This window comes from Carassius gibelio, chromosome A6 (genome assembly GCF_023724105.1).
Source record: "Carassius gibelio isolate Cgi1373 ecotype wild population from Czech Republic chromosome A6, carGib1.2-hapl.c, whole genome shotgun sequence".
Lineage (NCBI taxonomy): Eukaryota > Metazoa > Chordata > Actinopteri > Cypriniformes > Cyprinidae > Carassius > Carassius gibelio.
In genome coordinates, this window is record NC_068376.1 from 12,445,750 (window position 1) to 12,466,959 (window position 21,210).

The following is a 21,210-nucleotide window of genomic DNA, read 5'->3' on the forward strand; positions in this document are numbered from 1 at the left end:
GCGGATGCACCTGCCGTCACCAACGATGAAGAGGATGCAATGCCCACTCGTCGGAAAAAGCTGAGCCAGTTCTTCAACGATGATTACAGAGAGTCCAGCCGAGACGAGTGGGAACAGTTCTTGCTGAAGCCATGTATTCCACCAGATGAAGATCCCATTCAGTGGTGAAACGAAAACACGAAGAGCTTCACCAAACTTATTCGCTTAGCACACAGTTAATTTTGAGTCCCGCCAACGTCTGTGCCGTCAGAGCTCGTTTTCTCCGCAGCTGGCCTTATTGTTAACAGACTAAGGAGCAGATTTTCCCCCGATCATGTTATATGCCCGTATTTCTTAACAAGAACATGTAAAACAATAGGGAAAAAAAGCAAAAAAAAGATTTGCTGACAGTTTAAGAGTTTAAAAGTTAAGTGTAGGCTACGTTCTACAATAGAATAATTGCTGAAGGTTGCTTTACGTTTTTTCTTTGTTCACTTTTTTTTTTTTTTTTGCTTTTAATCCGTTTTTGTTTGTTTGCATGCATTGTTAAAGGTTTTCAGCTACAAAACACGATGTGTAATGTTCAAGCTTGTTCAAAATGACGGAAACAATAAATGTTGCTGAAAAATAACGTCGGTCTCAAACTTAATTTAAATAAACAAATATTCGAATATTAGTTTTTTTGTGAGCTCAAATATTTGAATGTGATATTTGCAGAAAACGCCCATCCCTAGCTGAAGTACACGAAAACCAGCTCTATTGGACTCGGAAATAACGTCTCTCTCTCTCTCTCTATAATGTATATAAATAAATACATTTAAATAAAAGTATGCATTTAACATGCAACATTTTCTACCTAACATAATATATAAATATATAAAGTATATTATATATTATTATGTAGACTATAATATTATACACTTTAATATAATATAATATCGTATTGTATTATAGTTATTATATCCAAGTTGTCTGTCCGGAACGCAGCATTAAGTTAACGTTAGGAATGGGCGTTTTCCGCAAATATCACATTTGAATATTTGAGCTCACAAAAAACTATTATTTGAATATTTGTTTATTTGAATTAAGTTTAATGAGACAGACGTTATTTTTCAGCAACATTTATTGGTTCCGTCATTTTTGTACAAGCTTACACACAATAAGCTTGAACATTACACATCGTGTTTTGTAGCTGAAAACCTATAACAATGCGTGCAAACAAACAAAAGTACAGATTTGAAGCAAAAAAAAAAAAGTGAACAAAGAAAAAACTTAAATCAGCCTTTAGCAATTAGGCTATTGTACAGAATGTAGCTTAATCTTAACTTTGAAACTTTGAAAAATCGTTTTTGCTTTTTTTTAAAAATGTTTTCCATGTTCTTGTTAAGAAACAAGGGCATGTAAACATGATCGGTGGAAAGTCGGCTCCTTAGTCTGTTAACAATAAGGCGCTCTGATGGGACAGACGTTCTCACCTACAGAGGAAAATGAGGGTCTAGAGTGGATGCGAGAAGAGGAGTTTTCACTGCATTCTCCAAGTTAGTGGTATTTATTCGTTGATTGAGAGATGCGGCAACAAAGTTCTTCAATTCGGGTAACTTTCTGTGATTCTCCATGGTATATTTGAAGTACTGCAGAAGGCCACAGTTCTTATTCATTCATTAATTATTTTTTGCTTGCATACATCTTCAAATATGCCGTGGAGAATCACAGAAAGTGACCAAATTAGGTTTTATTGTGGACTTTTTTTCTCTTTTTTTAAATGGCAAGCAAAAATATTGCGAAATTCGAATATCATTTTTATTTATCTAATAATTAGAGCAGAACGAATATTCGAATGTTCGACTATCCGTGCACACCCCTAGTTAACGCCAATAAGTGATTGACGAGTGTACTACAATTACGAGACATTCTATAAGGTGACATTTCATCACTTAAAAAAAGGGAAAGCGACTCCTTAAAGCACAGCTACGTGCGACTGCTTTACATGCATTGTTGCAAAACGCATGTGATACAATAACGAACGATCGTAAAATTATTTGTAGAAAACGCTCTTAAGCGCTAAGATCAATCATTATCAGGAAACCCGGCCCTGGACCAATAGAATCAGGAGACTCAGGGAAGTCACAGCCCATAACAAAATAGCCAGTTGTGGCTTAATGGTTAAAGAGTCGGACTTGTAACGAAAGTTGCATGTTCAAGTCTCGGTACCAGCATGAGTTGTTGGTAGGGCTGGGTGATATGAGGGTATATATCATTACTGCAGAATAGAGATTTTGCTCTATTGTGCATCCCGTGGTATGCAAATGAAGAGTTTTGTTTCAAAACATGATTAACACCATTTTGAAAAAAAAACAACAACTTGAGTTTCCATCAAAATCCGTTTTGTATCTGGTCGGTCAAGTTTTATTTTCACGCAAAATGTGATATTCGCCAAGTTATTAGGTCATGTTTTCTCCCTTTTTTTCCCCAAACCACGACCAACGCCACTCCCCTCAACCAATCACAGGGCAACATTCCACGCACTCTAGACAGTAAAGATGGCGCTCTGAATATGCCCTGCATCCTACAGTTGTTTTCCTAATCTACTTTGTGATCAACAAACAAGGCCTGCATATTTAATTGCATGTGATTGTCACACGCATCTCGTAAAACTGGTTCTGTGATTAATAGTACCAGTAAGTCACCATCATGTGCTTTCAGATGGAAATTATTAGGGGTGGTTAATTCATCTGATTTCCCGATTCGATTACGATTATTGAAGTCCCGATTAGATTATAGTCGATTTTCGATTATTAACGATTCTCGATTAGCGATTTTTGATTTTCCATTTCACAACAGTAAACGAAAATACACTACAAAGTGATTGCAGTTTTTAAAAAAAGTCAGCTACTGAATTACTTAACTCTTTTATTGAGTAACAACTCAAAGCACTTTCTGTGTCACGTAGTTTTAACTTCAGAATTTTTTTTTTATGTAGCTTATGTTCTGTAGAACACAGAAATGAATACATCACTATTCCACCTTGTTGGAGTATCTGTCTTAAGTTTGTGTTTAAACAGTTCTGGTAAAATTAAAAAAGAAGAAGAAAAGCTAATTACTAGTAGCCTATATAAGAAATTATATTTTTAAATAGCCTACTGGTAATTTAGAAACTAATAAAAAGCTTGCTATGAATGCAACCGTTAAAACAGATTCACTTCTATTACAAAGGTAAATATTTTATTTTTTAAATTAATTTTAAGCCTTTTGCTTACCGAGTAGGGCCTGCTTTTGTTACAGCACATGACTGGCTGTGGTGCTGCGGTGGAAGAAGGCGGTGATCCATCTTACTTGACCCAACAGTCAGGCTACAGCGGGCAACTTCAGCGCTCGTTGGCAGGCGAGGTTTAGGGTGTGAACGTAACAACGAACATGTAGAAAGTTGCCAAGCTCTGCAGCCACGTTCATATTTGAAGCGTTGTCGGTGACTAGAACCAGGTCGTGTGTCTCTATCCCCCCACTCGTCCGCCACAGCTTTGAGAAACTCGCAAATATTAGCGCCCATGTGGCTATCATCCATAGCTCTCGTCTGAAGCACGTATGAAATTAGCTTCCACTTCCCACTGATTTTCTTAGCTTTCTTGAGCCCGGGGGCAATTTTGTCGTATCGGAGAGTGCGCTGATTTGGTGGGATGACGGGCTTCAGGCGGTCGTCTTTAACCCACCCTGCCTCTTCTGGATGAAAACGGGAAATGTGGGCCCTCAAGTTGCTCGTTTGGCAGCAGTACTTAACGTTTAGTGTGCCAATATCGACAGACGGCATGCGTTTTATCAACAAGAATCCACACGCTTGCTTTGAGCCCAGATGGAGCTGGGTGGATTGGTTGGTTGCTCGTTCCTGGTTTTTCCATTTTACACACCTGCTCTGGATGCCGTTACACGCGCTTGCTAACTGGAACTGGGTGCGTTCGTGACGTTCAACTCTCGGTATAACATTTTTTACAAAATAAAATGATGCAAAAAAAAAAGTTTTTATAAAGATTCATACTCGTCCATAACATACTCGCGATTAATCAATAATCTATTTTTTTCCACCACCCCTAGAAATTATTCAGATGCATTTAATAGAGCTGTACTGATCACTGACAAGCTACACTATATTGCATACATTAGATGAATAACATTACAATATGAAATATGAATGCAATATTACATAGCTTGTCAGTGTTAGTGTTTTTATAAATGTAATTTATGTTTTTGTTAATGCAGCATATAGCACTAGTCAACTAAATGAATGTAACATGGCAAAGATGAATGCACTGTTTGGAAGTTGAATGTAAGGGAAATATCATTTTGGAATTTCTGTGGTCTAATGTGAATGTGGTCTAAAGTTATCAAACAAGCGCATCAAAACACATTTTCGCAAATAGACATCAGTTTTGCCTCGCTGATGTGTTACATTTGACTGCTTCAGTCACGGAAAATGAAAGAAAAACACTATAGTTTAAATATTTCATATATTTAATATTTAATACTCACAGAAGAAATTTTGGTATTTATGAAGTCATGTGCATTTCTTAGAACGAGAAAGAGAAAGAGTCTGTGCTTATATTTTCTCTAATCTACATGGTAAACCATATTTTAGATTGGACACATTTAAAAGGTGTGCAGTATTATTTATATTATATTAATTAGGCTATGCGTTATATTATTCGAAATAAATTGTGGTTTACTTTGCATCCGAGCATTAAAAGTGGTAGCCTATTTTAGGGGGGTAGGCTACATGGATTAATATGCAAAATGTCAATATTTTAATATATTATGGCTATATTTTAATTTATATTTTATATATAAATATATTTTTTCCTTTAATAAACCAACATGTATTTTTGTTATTCGTTACCTGCCCTTTGACATAACCTATTGGGGAAAAGACATTTGTCTGTAAACGGATTAATAAATTGTTGCATGTTTAAATGTGAAGCAGTGTATAATTTCGTTCCCATTATTTAGGCCTAATTTGCATAAAACAAGAAACGAATAAAATTAAACCGGCACGATTAAATCTTTGAAACTCTAAAGAATTAATAAAACGTCCTCACAATTAAACGCAAGTTCTCATTATAATCAACAACATTCACACGATGTAAAAAAAAGCTTTAGTAATTGATAACTAAAGTAATTTTAAAGGGAACCTTCTTTACTTGCTTTTAAAGTAGGGTAATATCATATAGCCTAAAAAAAATACCAGTTTTTTTTTTTTTTTTTTTTTTTGAAAAAAAAATATGATTTATGATTTAAACCGATTTTTAAATCAATATTCAAATGACGAAGGAATTTTACAAAACAAGTTTTAATATAGTTCTTTATCATTCATATAGCAGTCAAATTTATAACTGCAACAAGATGATTAATTTAATACTAGCCCATCATGCATTTAACCATCCACTCAGCTTTAAGAGCTGTTCAGATTAAAACTGGCAGCTCAGCAGTGAGTCAGTGTCATGGACTGAGGACCTGTTAATATTTTTTCTAGTTTATATTTCCATCTCGTTATACCGCTGGTTTCGATTTTTTTTTTTCTTATAGAACTTATTTGTAAATAGAGCAGTCACTGTCTGTGTCTACACCGGATGCCAGAGTTGTCATCTGTGTCCCACAGCAAAAAGTGTCTCTAAACTTGATGACATCACACTATAGTGTCAAATCATCTTAACGCAGTGTCAGAACATTTCATCATAAACAGAACGAGCATCAGTTCACTGATGGGGATTGTGTCCAGTGTATCTTTGTTCTGTTGTATTTTGTTCGATCGTTCCACTCCAGTGTAGACCTGGCATGCGTTTTTTTATTGTTTTTTTTTTTTTTTTTTTTTTTTTTTTTTTTTTTTTTTTTTACAGCCCTGCTTGTTTTAACGTTTTTATTAAATATCTGTATTGACTGCATGGTCATATTATCGAATTATTTACTGCCATGCGACCTACAAAAGTAAAGCTTGGCGAGTCGATGAACGAGCATTGCTGCAGGTTGATTTTTGGCGGATGTTCGTTTCGTCAGGTTAAACATCTCTCTCACTCGCAGCAGAGTCTGTGAGCAGCAACAACTTCCCCTCAGCGCGAACTGATACCAGAAACACGATCCGCCTTCACCCAGTGAATAAAGTATTTCAGTTTGAAATGTTATGTTCATAACAAAGCATATAAAATAATAATAATAATCTAAAAAAAATAACAGGAGAGTTTCAAAGTGGCTTAAGCTATGTTTAAACTTTTTCCCTATATCACATGCCAAACTAATAACATTGTAAGCATTACCTACATCTTTAATTGCTGCTTACTGCTGTGAAAATTTTGTTTGTGATGAAAATAACATCTTTGTCAGTTATTTTATCTAAACAGATCGATTAACTTCTTCAAGATTTCAAAATCAGATAGCATGCTGATAATGTAGCACTGTAAGCAGTGTTGTGCCTGAATGCGTTCATTGAAGGATAGTTCATGAACTCGTTCATATTTTGGGCGAACGTGAACGGAACGTGCTGTATTAATGCCTGATGAACGTTACTGTCAACTCGTTCATTCTGGTGTCTGTGAACGGCATGCTCTCTCAGGTTAACTTCGTTCAATAGGGTGACAGATTTCTATAGAGCCTTCCAGGCGAAAAAACGGCTAAAACACACCGTAAACGGGTCTTAATATGTAGCGGAAAAACACCCAATCTGGCAACACCAGCCACCAGTGTCGCACCACCGTCCGCCGCATGCGTGACGCATCATCAAAAAAAAAAAAAGGCATCGAGGCGACAGCAGCATGTAGCAAGAAGGCGTATGATCATTTAAAAGAATTTTATGATGTTTATGACAAGGTCGGTGAGAATAGGAGACAAAGCATTAAAGCAACAAGGGGGAAATGCTGTCCCCTCAATGCTAATGTAAACCCTGGTTGGATAAGGATTCAAAATTGGATATGAAGATGAAATCTGACGCATAGCTTCATTGTTAAAACTGATAAAATAATTGCTGTCTGTGATTCTATATGGGCTGTTGCAATAATTTTGAAAAATAATAGCTCGCAGCAACATATGGAATAAAAGAACTATGAACTAGTTCATTTTTGGAACTGTGTGAACTTAGTTCAAAATTTTGTAGTTTGAACTATGAACTGAACTAGTTCATTTTAAAATTTGTGAATTGAACTTTGAACTAGTTCATGTAGAAAGTGAACTTTCCCAACACTGACTGTAAGATTACATTTGTTTGAACGCATTATTGCGAAAGCAATTGAGTGTGAATCTGTTTAAATCATGCTTTAACCCGAAAATAATCAGTAAAAGAAACAGACTAACTCTTAACATCCCGCTCGACTCTTGCAGTCAACCTTCTGATCAAGCTAAATATGTTGGCTGTTGGCATGAATTTTACTCGTGATAAGAAGCTCATATTCAAGTGTTTGTGCAAAAATTATTAATGTGCATTAATGACCGGGAGGCGCCGTCTCATCACTTTAATTTTTCATGATAATGAATGTATAATTTTCTAATTAACATAATATCGTGGTGTCTCACATAGGTAGGCTACTTTAAAAATATATCTACAGAAAGCTTGAAATGTTTTTAAATGAAAAGGAATAGTGTAATGTGTGAATGTTGCATTTCTCTCGTCGGAGAGAGCCAGCACTGTGAATATAACCAAAACAACAGTCCTATATAAACCGGTTCAGCAAGTGAAAGCCTCATAAGACACTTGTCCATATGAAAGAGCTATTCACACCTTTATCTCGACCCCACAAGCCATGAATAACTATACAAAACCCAACCCCCTCCAGTTGAACAGAATTCGGTCTGTGTTTTGGCTCTGAGGAACGGTGTGTTACTGGGCTGAAACATGCCTGTACTACACTTCATAATTTTCTTGCAGCCCATATTATTATTTTCACAAGACCATAATGATAATAACAAATCATCAATTAATAATTATTCATTATTTCACGAAAATCATTGTTATTTGTGATCTTGGATGTTTGCGGGAGGCTTTAAGACCAAGCGGAGTCCTCTGTTCCCGCCTCACAGCGTGCCGGTCTCCGAGGCTTCACTGTCTGTGGTTTGACTTTACTGAATCAGATTGAGGCGAACTTATTGATCATGAGCCCAACATTTAGCAAGGCAGGAGAAGTCTAACGGAAGGAAGACGTATATCATTGAGCTAATGCTGTTAAAGAGAGAGAGAAGTCTAGGACTATTCTTAAACTTGGAGCTCATTATATTGAAGTATATATCCAAACACCAGAAACGTTAGGCATTTAATAATGAAATGTTATGAAAATTATGCATTTTATTTATTCACATGCTGTATGGTTGAAATAATATTTTAGTTCACAACTTTAAGTTCCGTTGTTTAAAAAAATGCTTTATTGGCTAATGTTTCATAAACCTTCAGTTGTTATGCTCTAAAATCCATGCCATTATTAATTTCACAGTACTTTTACCACCTAAATGACTAATCTTTAAAGTCACAATTCTATAATGGTCAAAATTACTCAGGCCAATGGTATATTTTAAATGACATTATTTTATTATTATTATTATTTGAATAATTGTAGCTTACATAAATAGGTAAAGCAAAACAAATATTCGGATTGTCCCTTATTTTTTCCCGTTTTCCTAAAGAATAAACACGTATTTTTTTACAAGAATAAACATGATAACATATTAATAAATAAAAATAATTTAAGCAATTAAAACCTTTTTTTAAGCTTGAGTTTAAATACTATTAAACTAACTTTAAATTGTCAAGGAGTTTATAAGTAAACTTGTGTTAACAATAGAATTAGAACAATATAATTTGATTTTTTTAAATGAACAATTCCTGTATAAAATGGGACAGCAACCTTTATATCAGTGGTTCTCAACCTTTTTTCACACATACACACACACATACATATATATACACACATTTACATATACATATATATACATACATATATATACATATATATATACATACATATATTTATTAGTGGTGGGCCGTTATCGCCGTTAACGTGCTGCGTTAACGCGAGACTCTTATTGTGCGATAAAAAAAATATCGCCGTTAATCTATTCTCAAAGTTGGGTTGGGAGCTGGGTCTATACTAAGCGAGCTATGATGACTTTCACCTTGATATTTTATATAACTGACTGGCTGAGGCCAGCCTAAAAAGATGCTCAGGACAGTTGACGGGCCACTGCTGCGCATCGTCACGAAAGCTTATCTTTCTCACGTGTTGTTAAGCCATACCGCTTGTCGATTTAAACATTAAAGCATCCAAAAACTAGACGCGGAAAAGCTGAACAGAGTAGCGCGTGCCGTTAGGTGCGCACGAGAGAGAGAGAGCCGCGTATCACGGACAGCGACACTGAACCGAGCTCTCTTCTGCGAAGTTCACCTCGAAGTTCCTCCTGCACCCGAACGAACAAATGCAAATTGGAGTTTGAAAAAACAAAAAGATGTGAAAGAGTCCAATTCAACACCACGGTGTTCTGGTGTTCAGGGCTCGCGCAGAGAAAGGCGTCTCAAAACACTTGAACATCGAATTTGCTTATTTTTGCTCTTGTGCCGACAAATACATACAAAATATGTCAAAATATCCACCTTGGAAATTATGCTCGAAAAACTGTCAGTTATTTCTTAAGTGAAAGTAAACAGTTGAGGAAAAAAATGGGATGTGTATTATATTGGATGCGTTCATGGTCTCAAAGTGACCGCGCCTAATTTAGCTACTGGCTGCTGTAATGTTAATCCAAGAAAATGAAAATCACTCACTGCTCTTGACTGAATTTCTTTGTAGTTTTAACAGTCGAACTATAAATTATTCAGAAACCAGATATCATTTTTGATATATATATAGCAAAACTGCAATAATGTGAGAAATGTTGAGGTGTCTGAATAAATGTAGGTTTGATTGTATATTTCATTTTTACACTGAAGACTATCCAGTGCTATTATTGGTTTCTGTACCTTGACACATACAAACTTGAAAAAAAAACAACAAAAAAAAAACGTAAGGTTGTTTGCACCTTGTGCCATGTGGAATTAGTTTACAGCTTTTTCAAGCACTTTGTGATACATTTTGGAAACAGGAGATGAGCCCCTTTTCTAATGCACCACCTAGCTTGATAAACCCCTTCTCAAAGACTTACTGTTTGTCAATTTTATTTGGGTAACACACATATTCTGAATGCCTTCGGCAGAATTCGAATGAGCCATTTTAATCTAGATTAATTTCAAGATCACAGTGAGATTAATCTAGATTAAAAAAAAATAATCTATGCCCACCTCTACTATATATATATATATTATTTTTTTTATTTTTATTTTTTTCAGTTTAATTGATTTTTATTTCAAAAATTTAGTTATTTAAGTTTAAATAACAGTGGATAAGATGCATGCCATTGGTCGGAGAGACCTGGGTTCGAATCCACTGGTTGACACCAATGTGTCCCTGAGCAAGACACTTAACCTCTAGTTGCTCCAGAGGTGTGCGACCTCTGACATATTTAGCAATTGTAAGTTGCTTTGGATAAAGGCGTCAGCTAAATGAATAAATGTAAATGTAAATGTAATGTAAATCCACTTATTATTAGTGTGACATTTTAGCATGCAAAAGAAGGGGAAAACTTCAAGATGTTGACCCTAAATATCGGCAGCACATATTGGCCATCGGCCATCAGCTATAGAAAACCCCATATTGGTCGATCTCTAGCTCTGACAGTCACTTCATGAGCATTTGACCATTTGATTCGAGTAAAACTAGCGTCACATCACATACACAGAACTGTAAAGGTACGTCAACCCGTCAAAATAAAAGTCTTGTTTATTTTAAAAACAAGTGTTTGCCAGATATGTATCACTATTGTTCAGCAGAATGTACATAGCCTACTACAAAAAAAAAAAAAAAAAAATTTAAGGTTTAATCACACAACATTTCTTCCATGTTTTATTTTTAATAGTAAATCCCCTTTGTTTACCAAAAAGTTAAGTTTGCTTAATTTTCAGTAATTAAAAGATATATTAAATAAATGTTTTGTGTTTAATGTTTAATGTGCATCTCAGGAAAATGCTTTATTTAAAACCCCAACTGAATGGCACTTAAATGCACTTAATTCATCTGTCAACTTTTTCATTGTTCACAGTACAAGTACAAACAGAGAAACAATGGATAATAATTAAATGTTTATTTTTGTTGTATGCATTGCATTCTATGCATTAAAAGAAATATTTTTTTTTTTTCTAAAAAAGGAAACTTAGTTGTTCATTTTAAGAGACCCAGGAGTCTTATTTTCTCTTGCATAATTAGTATTGCACTTAAATTAAGCAAAAATGCATTTTATCCAATTACTCGATTAATCGATGGAATTTTTGGTAGAATACTCGATTACTAAAATATTCGATAGCTACAGCCCTAATAGCAATATTAACGACAAGCCAAAAATCTATTAATTTAGGCTAAAACAAAACTAAAACCAATATTGGGTCTCTCATTCGATACAAAATCAAATGTTTCCGTATTCCCAATGCATGAATGCCAAATTATTATGACGTAGGCTAATAATTTAAATGTTATGTTTTGCATAGGCCTAACATCACGGCTGTATGGTGATAACACTTAATGGAACAGATTTAAATATTTAAACTGAGCAGTGTGTGTGTGTGTGTTTTCTTCATGTCTGACTCCACTGTATTTTATTATGATAGGCTGCAATAGGCTGCAATATCAACTGTGAGAGTGCATGCTGCACCACTGCAATCACTTGATTTTTTTCTTTTAGTCAAAGATAATCCGAATTATAAAAGGTTTGCCTTTATTTGTGTACATTCACAATAAAAACAAAATCTCTCTGCTCTTGTAAAATAAGCCTAAAGAAAATAGGATGCCACTTTCTGCTGCCTGGGTTCATTTTTTTATTTTATTTTTTTTTTTCAATTCTAATTTAAAATAATCTTGTTGGTTAACGGTTAATAATCAGTCAGTTATGAAAAATAAATAACAAAATTAACATCCCTAGTTACATCAGTAATGTCATGGTGCACAAAATATAGAATAATAGTTACTGTATAATAAGTAACGCTGTTTATGCGTCCGAAAGTAGGACTCCAAATTTCATAAGAATTATTTTGAGGTAAATATAGCAAAGAAAAACTGTTTAGCTTCCGGAAAATTCTCGTCCGTTTTCATCTGGGCCTATTTCAGGAATGGGCCTAATGCTGCTGCATCAATAGCACCCACCTTAATCCGGCCCTGCTCATAATCAATACAACTCCATTCACTTTACTTAAGTTTTCACCATAATTATTCTGCTTAAATATTTTAAATATAGGCTATAGCTTACTTTGGAATTATGAACTGAATTCACAAATTCCGTAGATGACAATCTGTATACATTCTGTATAACCATAAACAGGAGTATGATGAGTGGGGCGGGGCTGAGAGATGTGGGAACAGGAGCAAGGCCGGTGGAGTGATTGGAAATGAGAGACACCTCAAGTCCCACGGAGGAGATGGAAGGATATAAAACCAGAGCGACGACAGTGACGGACGAGAGAGCACCAGGCCTGGATTTTAGTTTGTGTTTGGTTTTTATTTGTGCGAGTCAGTCGTCCGTGAGGGGCTGATGCGCTGTTTTGTCTTTATTTTGTAATTAAAGTCTATATTTGATTGTCCGCCGGTTCCCGTCTCCTCCTTCCCATGATCATGGAGATTTAATTCGTTACAGGGAGTATTAAAATATAGTTTAATCATACAATTACTATTGTTTTGCATTAAGTGCAGTTACTAACAATACATGTTAATTTCTTGTTTATTTATTTTTTTCATTTTTTATTTATACAGATTTGACATCAAAGCACTAAGCTTGAGTTAAGATGGATACAAAATGTACTTTTATTAACAAGTTCAATATATTTTGAATATAATCGTACAAAATGCAGTGGGCTAAAGAAAACATTGTCGGAACATACCGTCTAAAACTAAATCCTAATGCAAAGATGATATTTGACGAGAAAATAAAGGGAATCAAAGGACAGTTCAGAATCGATCACCAAAAGAACCAGTTCGGTTTAGACACTCGGTGTGTCATTCTGCTTCACACTTAATCACACAACATGCGCAGTATCATCAGCTCCTCAGTTCTCCAATCGGATGCGTCTGACAGAAACGGTTCTTGACTTGAGAATAAGTCAGTCTTTTGTTCATTATCTGGCTCAGCTCGATGTTCATCTTCAGTACTCTCTTCACAGCAGTTCAGTCACTTTACGGTTTTAGTACATTAATTACTCCGGAATATTGGTTTGTTTTAACTCAGAGGGAGTGTCAGCCACATTAAAAAAAGTGAACGATTTAGTGAACTGGTTCAAAAAGATCCGGTTACATCGAATGATTTGTTCGTGAACAGGATATCACAAACTGCTTTGTTTTGAACTCTCTCACAAGAGACACGGAAGAGAAGACCATGCTGAATAAAGTTTTTGCTATTTTCCTACCAAAATGTATTTTCAATGCTTCAAAAAATCCTAACTGACCCTCTGATATCACATGGACTAGAGATGTTCCGATACCCTTTTTCTCTTCCCGATACCGATTCCGATACCTGGGCTCAGGGTATCGGCCGATACCGAGTACTGATCCGATACCTGGGTGTATATCTGTATATACAGCTGTATATATTACTAGCCCTGTGTAAATTGCTAGAATTTTTTTATGGTGTGCTTCAGACAGATCCCTCAATAAAACATGAACAAATACATGGTGAACTACTGTATTTATTACAGTATTTTTATTATCTAACATGAATTTGACAGTATTATTTATTTTCTTATGCAAAAAAGAACTTCAAATGCAGCCAAAAATCTAACACCGCAAACTAAAAAAGGTATTTAAGTTTTACAATATAACTGTATAAAAAAACTGCAACAAATAAGTCTAGGAATATAAAAAAAGATCTATTAATCAGATAATCTCTAACAAGTAAAAAACAAGCAACCATCTAGGCATAATTATTATTATTATAGAGATGTATTATTATTACTGTAGGCTACAACAGTAGCTTTATATATTGTCAATTTACTCATGTAAACCAAACATTTATTTTCATGGGCTGCCATGAAGATCTTTGAGTGTCTGTGTTTATGATATGACAGTATTCTCAAATGAAACGGTAAATTCTCATGAAGTGACGGTTTATGCGTTCGTGTCCTCATGACACACAGCAGAGACTACAAAACACCGAGCTCTCGCGCATCTGTGCCAGTCACCCACAGAGATGTAGATTTTGCGGGAGTAATATTTAAATAGTATTTTGCAGTTTAATATTCACAGACACTAGTATATATTCGGCTACTGTCTGGAGCCCTGCGTTTTGACTTACACGGAAGCAACTGAACGCAGTTGCCGGTACTGAATATACTCGAGAGTCTGTAACTACCGGTACTACAGAGACATACTGCTAACCACTGATCTATAATATAGTAGCGGCTTCACTGTCTTTTGGCAGTTTAGAATGTGATGAGTGATCCAGTCATATATAGATAAGGGCTGCTAACGCGTTTTTATTTCTTCTTCGCTGCTCTAAACAGGGGTTGCTTGTGGCAACACAGCACAACTTCCTGTGTTTTCAATGCATTTTGAGCAGCGAAGAAGAACCGTGCAGCGGTTAGGCAAAGCTTGCGGTCATAACTAGGTCTTTTTTAAGAAAATGGTATCGGATCGGTATATGGGTTCATGTACTCGCCGATGCCGATGCCAGAATTTGTTGTGGTATCGGAGATATTTCCGATACTAGTATCGGAATCGGAACAACTCTAACATGGACTACTTTAATTATGTTTTTCTTACCTTTCTGGACAATGGACAGTATAGACTGTTTCATCGGGCGCACACGCCTGGCCCTAAGTTAACTTCCAGCCTGTGTTGTGTATCAGTCTGGCTGCCTTCTACGAACACAGTTAAAGTTAAGGTGATGAGTAAACTAAAGTTGGGCTCAGGTGGTTGTGATGTGGGATGTGTTTCCCATAAATTTATTTATTTGTGGAGACTCGTCACAATTTTACAGGTGCCACAGGTGCATCCACAGGACATTTTGTCTGAAGAGTAGTCCTGGGACATATTCAGTATGGCAATGCAGCACAGCATCTCGTTCCGCTTTCTCAGGGAACAAGATTACAGTTAAGTAACCGGGAACATTCCCTTTTGAAAGCATCGGGAACGAGAATACCCATGCCGCCGTGCTTGAAAATGTGTGGATCCCTAAGGTTGTGCAGGTGTGCTATCAAACCACAAGAAGGCCTCAGACATTAGCTTATGTTGACTCAAGGACATGAGAGCCCGGAGTAGCATGGACATCCAAACTCTAAAATCTTATGAATGTGTGCGGAGAGGACCAACCTGCCGCATTACAAACCTGTTGTAAGGGGGCACCCCTTGCTAAAGCACTAGAGGAAGCGATCCCCTTATGGAGTGAGCTCTAAGACCTATAGGCGAAGCTTGACCGCGCACCTCATAAGCCAAAGCAATAGCCTCCCTGACCCAGTGAGACATGGTCTGCCTGGTGGCAGCTGCTCTTCTGTTACCACCACCATAACAGACCAACAGCTGCTCCGACTTACACCACTGGCTAGTGCAGTGGACGTAAGCCTGAAGAGCACAGACTGGACTCAGTCTATAGGATTTCTCCTGCTCAGACGTTGTGAACGGCAGAGGGCAGAAGGCCTCTAGAATGACCAGGTGTACAGCCGAAGATGGAACCTTAGGCAGGTAATCAGGATGAGGATGCAAAATCACTTTTACCATGTCTTGGGCAAAGTCTAAGTCCTGCACATCCCCAATTCTCTTCAAAGAAGTTATTGCCATGAGAAAAATGTTTTTTTTTAAAGTCAGATGTCTATCAGAAACTGACTCTAAAGGTTCAAGGGGGGGGGGGGGGTTAAGGCATCTCTTTTTTCACTGCAGGCCTCGAAGGAAGCGAGAGAACAGAGGGTGTCTCCCGAGTGGCATCCCGTCAATCAAGGCGTGGCAAGCCCGAAATAACACCCACATAAACCTTAAGAATAGCAGGGCATGTGCCCGTTTACAATTTCTCTTGCATGAAGTCCAGAACTGAAGCAATGCGGCAGTTGACTGGATCAACATTGTGTACTACACACACCACCTGTCAAATACACCCCATTTACTGGAATAACTCCATGGAGGAAGCCCTAGCACTAAGAATGGTATCAATAACCTCAGGCGAAAACCCTGTGTTCCTCAGTTGGTACCCTTCAGGGGCCAAACATGAAGATTCCACAGGTCGGGCCTGGGATGGAATATCGTGCCCTCTGCCTGAGGCAAAAGGTCCCTCCTCTCCGGGATGGCCCACGGCGAGCAGTCGAGGAAAGATATTATCTCCCTTGAGCACTTTGACTGTATAGTTTAAGCCTCAAAGATCCAAGATTGGCCACACTCCCCCAACCCTTCTTGGGAACCAGGAAGTATCTGCTGATATAGCCCGACTCTCTCCTTGGATGAGGAACATGTTCTATGGCCTCTTTGTCCAGAAGAGTCTGTAACTCTCGAGACAGTACCTGTGTCAGCTCCGGTTTCACGGAAGTAGACCATGCCGTTGAAACATGAAGGATGACGAATAAATTGGATCCTTTATCCTATCCGTACTGTGCTCAATATCCACGCAGAAAAGCCTGGCAGAAGTTCCACGCTGCCAGACTCTCGGAGAGTTGTACCAATTTTAACACTTCCTTTAAAGAGGATGTTAGATGTTCCGTGCCCTGAACGATGTCAGGAAACACTGGAACATCTAACTGGAAACCACCGCCCTCCGAAGCACAAGTGGAGGGGATGGAGGGGCTTTGTGAGGGTAATGGGAAGGGGCGAACGCTCCCTTGTGCGTCTAGAGCAACTAGCTCAGTGCCCTGAATCAGCGGACCGGCAGGGGACGACCATACTAGCTGCTCTAGAGACCTCCATAGAGGTAGCAAGCCTCTTAGCACTGCTAGTTTCCAGGCGGTAACCGAGAGAAGCGCTCGCTGAAGATCGCCTTTTCAATGCCCATCAAATTAAGCCACAGATGCTTACCCGTAGCTGTTACATAGAATGGCCGAAGGCCATTTGCTTAGTCGCACAGGGAGGCAAATCTGTGGGTCGACGTAGCTTAGTGCGCCTAGAGCCAATAGTTGGCAGACCGATCTCCTGAGGGCACTGAGGAGAGACGGGCACCGTGTAATGCGGTGTACAACGCTCTTCCCCGGAGATTGCCTTCAACAGATCAGCCTGGTATGCCTGTAACACTGCCACAGTGTGCAGCACAGCATTAGCCTGACCTGCAGCTTGGTATTTGTGGGGAGAGTAGGTTTCCTAACCGAGAATGCAGATTCGGGTGAGAGATAGCTTGCAAGCGTCTCTTCAACCCGAGGCATCTCCGAATACCCCCACGACTTTGCATCCACGATAGTTGAAAAAGTCAATGTCGAGTGCCCAAAGATGCGGGAAGTATATGTTTGCTCCATGACTTTGACAGTTCATCATGGAGGTCAGAAACCTATCCTCCAGCTAACTACGTTTGCGTGTCTCTTGTTCACGTGGCTAATCAAGCTGCAACCTGTCCACTGCGCGAGTAACCTCTCACGAGAGGAACGCTCATAGGCGGGCTGCTCATGGCCCGAAAACCCAAGAGATATATAATATATAATTCTCCTCGTGAACCGAAGAAACACCAGAGCGTGCTTCAAGATCATGAGAGAGGATGCGTGGATCCGGAGGTACTGCAAGCAAAAGGGACGAGTCCGTCACTCGCTCGTCACACAGATCCGCACAAGAGCCCTTTGATGAAAAGGTGGGTGCAGTCTGAAAATAGCTCAGACGAGCATGAAGCATCTTCACTGAGAGCAGTTCCCAATGCTCGCACTCGCCCGTCTCTAAAGCTGCGTGCTCTTCCCCCAAACAAACAAAACCGTAATCATGTTAGGGATGCTCCGATCATGATCGGCCGATCGTTAATGCGCATCTCGTCAGTAAAGCCGGTTATCTAATCAGCGGTTAATTCCATCACTTGCGTGATTTCACATAGAGCAGCTATTACTACACAGAGCCGTTGTTAACTGAGAATATGCGCCAAAAAACGCTGAAAATGAAGTGGATTTGCGCATCTTCTCTATTAGCAATGGCTCTGTGTAGTAACAGCTGCTCTATGTGAAATCACGCAACCACGTCGCTTCCATTATGAACGCGCATACCGTGCCTACATTTGAAATAACGAACGAACATCTTAATATGATCTCACATTAGAAATGTTTGGTGAAATAAAATGAGCACGATAACATTATTAAAGGGGGGATGAAATGCTATTTCATGCATACTGAGTTTTTTACACTGTTAAAGAGTTGGAATCCCATGCTAAACATGGACAAAGTTTCAAAAATTAAGTTGTACGTTTGAAGGAGTATTTCTGTTCCAAAAATACTCCTTCCAGTTTGTCACAAGTTTCGGAACGTTTTTTTTTTTTCGAGTATGGTTCTGTGTGACGTTAGATGGAGCGGAATTTCCTTATATGGGTCCTAAGGGCACTTCCCGTATAGCAGAGCACTGAGAGCACAACAGACATTCACTGATCAGAGCGAGAGCGTCGCGAAATGTCACAAAAGAAGTGTGTTTTTGGTTGCCAGGGCAAGACAACCCTGCACAGATTACCAAAAAAAAAACAGCATTAAGGGACCAGTGGATGGAGTTTATTTTTACAGAGCATCAACGGAGTTGTGCAAGTGTTTGGGTTTGTTCCCTGCATTTCGAAGATGTTTTACAAACAAGGCCCAGTTTGACGGCGGATTTGCACATCGTTTATTTCTTAAGGATAATGCAGTCCCAACGAAAAAGGGTCACGATCGTGTGTTGGAGAGACGTCGCTGCTGATGCTGCTCTTGATAAATTTCAGCCTCTGGATCTGATTCTGGATCATAAATATACGGCTGAATCTGACTGTTAGCCATGGTTTGTTTTGGCTGATGGTTTTTTCCTCACGGTAATGTCACAACTTCCAAACACTCTCAACGCAAAAGCCTACTGGCGCTCGTGATTCTTTAGCTCCGCCCACACGTCACGCCTCCAGCCGGTCGTGTTTTTCCGGGAAAAATCGGTCTCTTATGAATATAATAAAACTAAAGACTTTTTGTAGTTATGAAGGATGCAGTACTACTCTATAGGTACTTAAGATTAACAGGATACTGAGTGAAAACTAACATTTCACCCCCCCCCCCCCCCTTAAGCAAAAATACATAGTACATTAATTTTTTTCCCTCCAGTGCCGAAAGCAGAACTGATAGAGTCAGATCTTACTGATACTACGGTCTTTTATAATTTAGCCCCGGGGCCAATTTAATACCGGGTTTCGGGAACCCATCCCTAGTCATCAACCAAGGCAGAGACTGTTTTTAAGAGACATGTCACTTCCTCAATCCTCAATACAACTATATAAGGAAAACCCGTAACGGCAAAGATGGGGGTTGCATGCACATGTCCCACCCCTCTCGCTGAAAAGCCAATCATCTGCTTTTAACAGTCAAGCCGGGAAACATTTAAGCCTATCGTCTGGTTCCACTGACGTATGCGCACAGTTGAGGAACCCTTCGCATGCGTAGTAAAGGTATACCTGTGGGGAAAAAGGCGTTTTAAACCATATTTTGGGGCAAAGTCATAAATTTTCAGCGATTTTTATCATATTTCACTGCTGTTTCTATACATGCAGTTTTTATGTCCCGGTGACAAGTGAAAGTGCAGTTCTGACTTTCTGCCCATTCATTTAGATAGGAGCTGGTCTTGTTATTCTGAAATAGCTGCCCGGAGGCGTTGCCAAGATGGCGGCCGAGTGGCACTACTTGCCTGAAAGGACTTTGACCAAGGCTATATTACCAACGGGTTAATTCTACTGATGTGTTACGCACATTATTCACAGCTGGTCACGAATAAGACGTTACCCAATGAGCTGAGCAGCGCAGCATCGACTGAAGCTTTCAAAGGGGAACCTCTATTTCTTGCGCTTTAAAGCATCGCTTGCTGGAAAAGAATGAATTTGCATTTTCATCAAGTCGACCTGATTTACACAGCAAAAATATTTTGTTTGTTATAGAAAAAAAATCTACTCTAGAGTGACTAGTGGAAGTCTACTGGAAAGTTAGGGACGTACAGTAACGTTTGTTTATGTTGTTGCCATTGAAAGAGTCTATACCAAACACACAGTTTCAATGGAGGGACTGAGAGCTCAGACTAAATATAAAATATCTTAAACTGTGTTCCGAAGATAAATGGTCTCACGGGTTTCGAACGACATGAGGGTGAGTTATTAATGACATAATTTTCTTTTTTATATCTCAAAGCTTTTTATACACTCACTGGAACAATGGAAGGGAGAAAGAACAGACGAGTACATCATGAATGTACATAACATTACATAATGCACCACTAGCACCTGAAATCTGTTCATCCTTATTGTTGCAGTGCAAAAACACAAAACCTGTCAAATATATATTTGGATAGGCCTGAAGCAATGTGAATACCTGGTACTTTCTCTCCTATGATTGCCTCATACAAAGCCACAAACACATTTGCATCACACTCCGAGATCCTTTCCAGCCTCAGGTTAATGTGACATTTCAACAAAACATTGTTTGCCATGTCCAGCCAATCTACACAAAAACAGCACACAAAAACAGACAATTCAAACACAGATTTTTATCAATAAAAAATATCATCTCACGCCTACTACAGGAACGCTAAACATGGTGTAAAACCAAACGTACAGCTTGATATAATGTACTTAAGGTTCAAGATTATTTGGAAATTCTGGTCAGAAACAAGAGTTTGGCTGCAGCAAAACAAATACATGAACACACATATGGTCAAGCCAGCCACACTTCAGAAAAACACTGTCAAGTTAGCCATGAGTGAAATTTAGATGTGCGTGTATTATGGTAATTACGGTAATAGCAGGAACAACAGAGAGGGAACGCGCTTTGAGAGTGCTTTTCATCTATACGTTCAGATTTGATATATGATGACCTTTTTTGCCTAATCTGCTCTAATATTCGTGTAACTTACTGTTTTCCTTGACTGTTCTGTATTACTATAATTTTCAACCTTTCAAAGCATTACAATATTAGTAGAAAACGTGATATGGGACATTCTTTGATTTAGAAGACACTTTTTTTATGATAAGAAAAAACAATTAGCAAAAAAA

At 38.2% G+C, this 21,210-nt stretch overlaps 1 protein-coding gene across 15 annotated transcripts in view; it reads right to left on the bottom strand.

The window, feature by feature from the left end:
- The window catches only part of LOC128016245 (centrosomal protein of 95 kDa), a 233,500-nt gene that overhangs the window by 197,744 nt on the left and 14,546 nt on the right, over nt 1-21,210 (bottom strand). For 13 of the 15 annotated variants that reach the window (XR_008184107.1, XR_008184105.1, XR_008184106.1 and 10 more), the window contains exon 2: nt 20,531-20,659. The exons of the other annotated variants lie outside the window; for them this stretch is intronic. Coding sequence is in view for 8 of the 13 variants with exons in the window: in XM_052600760.1 (XP_052456720.1) it covers nt 20,531-20,659 (129 nt within the window). In the remaining 5 variants the exon portion in view is untranslated. The remainder of the gene's footprint in view (nt 1-20,530; nt 20,660-21,210) is intronic. 15 annotated transcript variants of the gene reach the window in all.